This window comes from Lampetra planeri, chromosome 12 (genome assembly GCF_965212315.1).
Source record: "Lampetra planeri chromosome 12, kcLamPlan1.2.h2, whole genome shotgun sequence".
Lineage (NCBI taxonomy): Eukaryota > Metazoa > Chordata > Hyperoartia > Petromyzontiformes > Petromyzontidae > Lampetra > Lampetra planeri.
The window spans coordinates 3,522,109-3,530,688 of record NC_136118.1 but is presented as its reverse complement, the minus strand read 5'-3'; the positions used below and the strand labels follow the sequence as shown (position 1 = coordinate 3,530,688).

The following is an 8,580-nucleotide window of genomic DNA, read 5'->3' as shown; positions in this document are numbered from 1 at the left end:
AACAAACGTAATACGACGTTTGTCGTGTAGATATTGATAACTGAGCTGAGACCACGAATTCATCGCACGCGAGAAGCCGACGAAATCACGGGTGGCTGAAACCCAGATCTGAACCCAGGATTCCGGCGTTGTTGCCGACCCCGTGGCTGTGACCCCGTGGCACTGACCCCGTGGCTCTGACCCCGTGGCTCTGACCCCGTGGCTCTGACCCCGTGGCTCTCACCCCGTGGCTCTGACCCCGTGACTTTGACCCCGTGGCTCTGACCCCGCGGCTCTGACCCCGAGCCACCCGACCGCCCCACCGTGCTTGTGTCCGTCACTCGTTCTCTAGTTCGAGGTGCCGCCCACCCGAAGCTCTAACTGTGACACCGCGTGGCTTCAGTGACTCGCAGTTAACGGAGCTTTTGCCCGTGCGCGCGCGTGGACCCTGTGCAGAGGGATCCGTGGTGGTCGGCATGAGTCTGGACATCGCCAGCATCGACAGCATCTCGGAAATCAACATGGTACGAGCATATATATATACACACACGTGCATTTATAACGTGACGCAATTTTACCATTCAATTCCCTTAATGTTCCAGCTTCAACTGATTTCTGCTGGCCGCTTGACATATTGAGCCCCTGGGCTTGTGGTCAGCAACCGTGTTTAAAAACAACAACAACAACATCAACAGCCGCCTCGAGAAAACCAACTGGGCGACGAGCGCACGGACTTTGTCGCACGCACGCACGTGCTTATCGGAGGTCGTCGCGATCGTTGTAACTAAGGCACCTCCTCTCCGCCGTGTCTCCCACTCGCCGAGCATTAACGCGTCGGCCGCCCGCGCGTAAGAAATTGCCACCGCAATTGACAAACAACGTTCGATTGCCGCGGGCAAACAAAGAAGCCCCGACGCTCCGCTGCGCCGTTAATCCGCCGTCGATGTGCGACGCCTCCATGTCCATCGCGGCCGAGGGATTGTTTTCTTTGAGTGCGCGGAACGACGCCGATCGAGACGGGGAGCCACGGCGTCACCACCGGGAGCTTTGCGTGAGCGCTCGTCTTGAAGACGCGTCCAATGGAGGGGGTGGCGGTGGAAGGGGGGGGGGGGGGTGATCACCGGGGTTATGGAGGCGCGGGTGCTGATTGGGGGTCACAAGCGATGGTGTTCAATTCCACTGAGCGAGATTTAATGGGTGCAGGCGCGGCTGTGAACGGCGGCAGCATCGTGATCTCTCCCGCGTCTCCAATGCCAATTAGCGTTACTGTTACCATTCATTATACAGTATATAGTTTTTTTTTTCATTTTTATCCACAATTTTACCCTAATTGCTCTATGGGTATTATGTCATTCGAGACATAGGTATACATTTGGACCTCCAACGTCGCGTGTTTACCTCCCCACACCTCCGATTATCACGGTTAGCCTCGTACGGTGCCAAAGAAGTTCAACGTGCACACGTGACGGCGTGTCACCGCCCCCCCCCACGCCACCCCGACCGTGCCTCGCCACATTGACGCCACCCTTTCTTCTCGGGGCAGGACTACACGGCCACCATCTTCCTGCGCCAGCGCTGGGTGGACGAGCGGCTCTGCTTCGACGCCAACAAGAGCCTCAGCCTGGACGGGCGGCTCGTGGAGCTGCTCTGGGTGCCCGACACGTTCATCGTGGACTCGAAGCGCTCCTTCCTACACGCCGTGACCGTGGAGAACCGCCTCATCCGCATCTTCCCCAACGGCACCGTGCTGTACGCGCTCAGGTCCGAAGCAGCCGCCGCCGCCGCCGCTGCCGGTCGCGGGCGTGGAGGGTGGGAGCCAAACTCGCCACGGCAGGGCGGCCACTCAGGATGCCACCTAAGGCCACACCGTTGACCAAGCTCGCACCACTTTTCTCAGCCGGCGATATCTGTCAGTAACTAAACGAAAGTTTTTTTTTTATTTTACCAGGTAAGGCCCACAGAACTATGAAGTTCTTTTTCAGAAGCGACTTGGCCACAAATGATGGCTCAACGAAGTGGCTGGCTTGTTATGTGGAAATTGATTGCAGACAAGTACTCGAAACGCATGTTTCTAAATGTGGAGGGAAAAACCGGAGGACCTGGATAGAAATCCACGCGAGCACAGGGATAACATGCAAACTTCAAATATACAGGTTGGGATCGAACCCACAACCTCCTGTATACCATGCGAGGTAGTTAACATATCCTAGCCAACGTGGTGCCCATCTCGACACCGCAATGTTCAGTGAAATTCCGCGACCAGATCTCGGTACAAATCGATTCCTGCCACCGGGACACACACCCAGTAAAGTGTGCAATGTGCATTTCGAGGGACATTTTCCAAATTTACCAAATTTGGACCATCATGACAACGCACAACAGCCTACTCTTGCGAATTACGTCACGGGATCTTTGATGTTCGCTGTGAAGGGGATGGCGTAGAGTCACGTCCGGGCCAATGGAGTGAACACGACTGCAGAAACGAGAGGGATCGAACGAGGCAGTCAAAATTAGACGAAGAGAATTGTCGATTCGTGACGCCACGAACCGAATGATGATAATTCATTGAAGTTACTGACATTTCTTTTTACAACAAATCAATGTCTATCTTCGCAGTCCTCCCAATACGAGACAAAATGCACCGGGGGAAACAATACAAATGACACGCTTAGGACCATTGAAAACTCGTGTTAAAATGACGATGGGTACTCACTGCGATCTTGCATAATGCTCACTCTGCTCCCTGTCTCACGCTGTCACGAGGCAACCTCGTGCTTTGCGACAGTGACTGCGAGGTCTCAAATCGCTGCCTTCAGACTCTGACTTTGTTCAACCGAGCCTTAAGACCGCTTTGCTTTCATGTACATGTATGGCTGAGATGTGTTATGTAAATGGCTTTATGCTTCCTGACAAAGCTTACTTTCACATGGACCTAACTTGCTCCAGGTCTGCTTGCTCTCATATTTGCACCGGTGATTTTTTTTTTCCTCCACGTGCACGTGTTTCATTTACAGCCGTTAAATACCTCGATTGTCAGTTCTGGCGCTGCTGTGCTCGTGCACCACAGACAGATCTCCCTGGTCAAATCGCCGGGGCAACCGGCTAAAACGGGACCGGTCATCCGTGTAGAACGAATCGAAGTAAACTCGGCTACGGGGCAGAGAGCCCGTTGCCACATCTTTCTATCCCCCGGCTTTTCAAAATCGGTGTGGATTGTGTTGACGGTTGCGTGTGCGTCATAACGTGATGTCACAGGCCCCGCACACAGTGCCTCGACAAAAATAAACACGCAAAAAAAAACACACTCAGCTAAACTGCGAGGCGCCTGTCTAGAGACGCAGCCTTTTGGACGCCAGGAGTAAATGTCGATGGCGTTGCTCCTTCCGCACCCCCCGCAGAATAACCGCGACGGTGGCGTGCAACATGGACCTCACCAAGTACCCGATGGACAAGCAGTCGTGCACCCTGCAGCTGGAGAGCTGTGAGTGCGGCACTCGCTCACGCCAAGAAGTCGTTGCCACGTGACGCACTGTTGCCCCGTGCGTGCGTGCGTGTGAGCGTGCGTGCGTGTGAGCGAGCGGTGGCGCAGCGGTTAGCGTGCTGCGAATCCGGCAACCCAGTTTGGATTCCCGCTCACGGCCAACACCGGTGACGATTAGGGGACGTCCATAAATGACGTCAGGCACCTAGAGGGGGTCAGACATTCTTGATGATGTGTGACGAGGGGGGGGGGGGGGTTGAGAAATGTGACGTCACATCAAAATGCGCAACTTTAAATAAATATAGACGACACATTCTATTTAATTGAATAGACTTTTTGATAAATGTTTTCTCCGACAACATCAGAGTGCAGCGCCAGATTAAATACGCACTACAATGACAATAGTTTAAAGCGATTTGAAGCATGTTTAATTTTTTGGGGGGGGGCAGAGCTTAGTGACGTCATATTTGAGGGGGGGTCTGACTTTTTGTGACGCCGTGTGACGAGGGGGGGAGGGGGTCAAAAATCGTTCAAAATCGCGTGACGTCATTCATGGACGGCCCCTTATCTGAACCGGTCCTGGGCCTCCTCAAATTACTATCTGGTGTGATGTGTAAACATCGCCACTCGGCAAACTAAGGTGGCCGGGCATAGTGCTGACCACCCACCCCCTCGTGTGCCATATCGCCCTTCATTGGCGCTCCTTACAAATGGCACTTGCCCCAGCACTGTCTCGGGCTATACGGGGGATATTTGTCTTTGTGTGCGTGTGCCGCAGGGGGCTACAACACGGACGACATGGTCTTCTACTGGACGCGGGGGAACGACTCCGTGCGGGGTCTGGAGAACCTCCGCCTGGCCCAGTACACGGTGGAGGAGCAGTTCACATCCGTGTCGGAGGCCGTGTACGAGACAGGCAAGACGGGGACGGGCACGCGGACACGGTCAAATCGTCTCGTGAGAGTCGGAGCCGTCCGCGTTGTCGTACTTGGACGGGGGGGGGGCTTGCCCGGAAATACTTGATACGATTGGGGGGCTACGAGAGATGCATCCAGCGTGGGAACAACACGGGGGGCGAATGTTTCGTTTGTTTACACGCTTCCTTTGATCCGTTGATCTTTTGTCCACACGAGTTGCAATCACATCTGAAGGCCATTAAAACTTTTGAAACGGCGTGTGAAGATAAGTTTAAAGTTTATTTTTAACGCGGTGAGAACTCAAGAGACCATCACAGTTTCATTTGCGAGGGGTGACCTGGGGGCATGGGTCTGCCAATGGAGTGGTGGGTAGGGGTGGAGGCGATGATTGCCGCTGTGTGCGTGTAATCCGTAATGAGTAATCTGCTCGGTCATTTTCGAATTTGGCAAATTTGGACGCTGACGCCAAAGGATATTTAACGTCTGCTGTGAGTTAAGCAGGCGGCGCGTAGTTAGTAGTAATTGCTTTATTATAACGGGTTATTGGAACTGTGGTAAAACTACGACTACTACAATTGTATTTTACCAGGTAAGGCCCGCGGAGCTTCATAGCTTTTTTTCTGAAGCGACCTCGCCATCACAAATGATATCTCAACGAAATGGCTTCTTATCATCACGTGGAAATGTATCGCAGCCAAATACTCTAAACGCATGGCGATTATAAATGTGGAGGGAAAAACCAGAGGACCTGGAGAAAAATCCACGTGACCACGAGGAGAAAGACATGCAAACTCTACCATATTTAGCAAGCATCAGGGTTGGAATCGAACCCACGACCTCCGGTATACCTGGCAATGCAGTTCCCATTTCATCACTGCTGCGCCCTGGTAATATCCAGGGCAGCCGCTGGATTTGAACCGCGAACCCGCAGCGACAGGACGTACTACCGGGCCGTGAGGTCACCGCCCCGCGATGTTGTCCCGTCCCGCCGTTTGGTGCCCGGCGCGCGCAGGGCGCTACCCGAAGCTCGTCTTCCACTTCGTGCTGCGGAGGAACATCCTCTACTTCATCCTGGAGACGTACGTGCCCTCCATCCTCCTAGTCGTCCTCTCCTGGGTCTCCTTCTGGATCAGCCAGTCCTCCGTGCCAGCTCGCATCTGCATCGGTGAGCGGTGGAGGGGGGGGGGCTGTGGTGGTGCCGGCCCCATTGAGGGCCCGCGACAGAAATTATTTTTGAAGGCCACCCCACGCACCCCGCCCTGTGCTCTGCCAGTAGTTCACAACTGGGATTATGTGGACCACTCGGGGTAATATCAGTGTCTTAGGGTGGTAGGTGAGATGATTTGTAAATGTGCCTTAGACTGTCAGATTAATTGTGCTCAATATGCTTTACATTATTGATGTTCGTCATTCGTACATGTATTTATTTCTCAGAACCATGTTTGGTCAGGCAAGGGGGGTACTCGGTTGAAACAAAAGCCAACAAGGGGTAGAGTAGCCAAGAAAGGTTGAGAACCACTGTCCCACGCTATCAATGAGCGACTGGCTTCATGCGTGGGAGGGAAGCAAATCCGCTGGGAAAAGAACCCACCAATCGTGCGAGGGTGTGGCACTCATCAAAGCGATCTCCTCCGCGGCCTATTTCTTTCCAGGTGCAAATTTCTATCGACGTTTTAAGCACCAATGGGGGTGGCCACGTCCTCAAAAAGCCCACCACGAATGCGAGTAGTGGCGAACATCCAAAATTCCGGCTCATCGCCATCTCCTGGCAGATTCGCGCAGCAATTTTTTTTTACAGGCAGGCCCCCATCTTTTCCCACTCGTCACGTGTCAACAAGTCAATTTCTCGGGGCTCTCCTCTGTCCGCCGCCGTCGCGTGCAGGCGTCACCACGGTGCTCACCATGACCACGCTGATGATGGGTGCCCGCGCGTCGCTGCCCAACGCCAACTGCTTCATCAAGGCCATCGACGTCTACCTGGGCATCTGCTTCAGCTTCATCTTCGGAGCGCTGCTCGAGTACGCGGTGGCTCACTTCTGCACGCTGCACCACCACGACGCGGCGACGCCGGTGAGATGAGAGGCGCACGCGCCTCTGTGTGTGTGCCGATTCTATCTTCGTCTTCTTGTTTGGGTCTATGAGTGAGTGTGCGGTAACGTCGCGGCGAGCGCGGCCGCCCTACGAACCCGGCGACCCGAGTTCCATTCCCACTGACGGCCAACGCCAAGTGACGATTATCTGAATCGTCCCTGGGCCTCCCCTAAGTCGACTCAACCTCAAATGAGTACCTATCGCCACTGGAGAGACAAAAGCGGCCGGGCGTGGTGCTGGCCACCCACCCCATAGTGTACCGTTATGCCCTTCATAGGTGCTCGCTAACATCACTCAGGCTATACGGGGGATTTTGTCTTTGTATTTGTGTGAGTGTGTGGGTGGTGCATCTGCGAGTCATCTCAATCAGTCAGCCCATGGCACCTGGGTCTATCCCTCCTGCCAGCAAGCCTTCGACACTTCACGTGGCCTTAAAGCTCACATAGCCTGACACAAGCTCCTCGGTGATGTCACTGCCACTCAGTGGCGAATGGTGGTTGTTGTTGTTGTGTGTGTTCCTTTGTCCCCCCAGTGTTTACACCTTCATAGGTCCTTGCTCACAGCACTTGTCTCAAAGAGTCTGTTAAGGGCTATACGGGGGATCTGTGTGCGTGCCTCCATCCAGGACGACCTCTCCCACGACGACGGCCGCGACAGGAACGGCAGCGTCTCCTCCGTCTCGCGCGCGGACGCCGACGCGGAGCGACCCGCGCGCCGTTCCACCTCCTCCAGATCCGCGTCCGTCCGGGACGCGCCTCCACTGCCGACGGACGGGAGCCGACCACCCCCCGGGGTGGTCTCTGTGCCCCCGCAGGCTGCGTGGCCCACGACCCACACTGCAAGTCGCCGAGCCGGCGGTTTCTGCACCGTCCGGAACCCTCACCACATCGACAACTACTCCAGGAAGGCCTTCCCCCTCCTGTTTGTACTCGTCAACCTCCTCTACTGGTGCTACTACTTGTTCCTCTGATTTCTCATCGTCCTCGTCCTCGTGGAGGGAAGGGGCCTTCCCTCCGGCGTGGCCGAATTTCGCACACGGGGCCAGTCGCGAGCGGCCGGCCCGCACCACCGCCCGGGGACGCGGGACGCTTTATTTCGGAGAGCAAAAAGAGGTCGCGGGCGGTGTGAGCATCAGAAGCGAATACAAAATACGGTGAAAAGCACATTCACAGACACACACACATCGCGGTGGGAGGGAGGGAGGGAGGGGAGCGAGCAGCTTCGGGATAGAACATTCTAACCTAGCGTTAGCCCCAGTACTGCCTGACTCTCACTAACTCGCCAATCAGACACAGGGACTAGCCCTCCCGCTGACCCTGACCTGAACCAACCAGCCAATCACACACGGGGACTAGCCCTCGCACTGACCCTGACCTGAACCAGCCAGCCAATCACACACGGGGACTAGCCCTCGCACTGACCCTGACCTGAACCAGCCAGCCAATCAGACACGGGGACTAGCCCTCACACTGACCCTGACCTGAACCAACCAGCCAATCAGACACGGGGACTAGCCCTCGCACTGACCCTGACCTGAACCAGCCAGCCAATCACACACGGGGACTAGCCCTCGCACTGACCCTGACCTGAACCAGGCAGCCAATCAGACACGGGGACTAGCCCTCACACTGACCCTGACCTGAACCAACCAGCCAATCAGACACGGGGACTAGCCCTCGCACTGACCCTGACCTGAACCAGCCAGCCAATCACACACGGGGACTAGCCCTCGCACTGACCCTGACCTGAACCAGCCAGCCAATCACACACGGGGACTAGCCCTCGCACTGACCCTGACCTGAACCAACCAGCCAATCAGACACGGGGACTAGCCCTCGCACTGACACTGTCGTGATATGTTGAGCACAATTAGGTCCTGGCGCAGCAACAGGGTAACGGTGTTCATACCGATCTAGGAAGTTGTGCGTATTTGTTGTATAAAGTTGTAACGGTAAGCGATTGCCATTGTTTACAATTACACTGTGTAACACATTTTTTTCGTGTTCCTGGGTAGTAAGTGTTATTTCCTAATTGCGTATGCCTCAAAAGTACAGAAAATGGCAAAAGTACACGGTGTACTTTTTCGCTCATGTCTTGATAAATTGGCCGCAG

The 8,580-nt window shown here is 55.0% G+C and overlaps 1 protein-coding gene across 1 annotated transcript; it reads left to right on the top strand.

Moving 5' to 3' along the window:
* The first annotated feature begins 455 nt into the window (after positions 1–455).
* LOC144721819 (gamma-aminobutyric acid receptor subunit pi-like) lies at positions 456–7,650 on the top strand. The gene is made up of 7 exons (XM_078599740.1): positions 456–503; positions 1,523–1,740; positions 3,378–3,460; positions 4,239–4,376; positions 5,390–5,542; positions 6,260–6,447; positions 7,094–7,650. The coding sequence occupies exons 1-7, from the start codon at positions 456–458 to the stop codon at positions 7,436–7,438; spliced, it is 1,173 nt and encodes a 390-aa protein (XP_078455866.1). The 3' UTR covers positions 7,439–7,650.
* The last annotated feature ends 930 nt before the right edge of the window (positions 7,651–8,580 follow it).

Excerpts from the sequence above, each read along its gene's own strand:
- LOC144721819 (XM_078599740.1), top strand. The coding sequence starts at position 456 with ATGAGTCTGGACATCGCCAGCATCGACAGCATCTCGGAAATCAACATG. Across the intron at positions 4,377-5,389 it reads GGAGGCCGTGTACGAGACAG|GGCGCTACCCGAAGCTCGTC; the intron begins GCAAGACGGGGA and ends CGGCGCGCGCAG. Across the intron at positions 6,448-7,093 it reads ACCACGACGCGGCGACGCCG|GACGACCTCTCCCACGACGA; the intron begins GTGAGATGAGAG and ends GCCTCCATCCAG.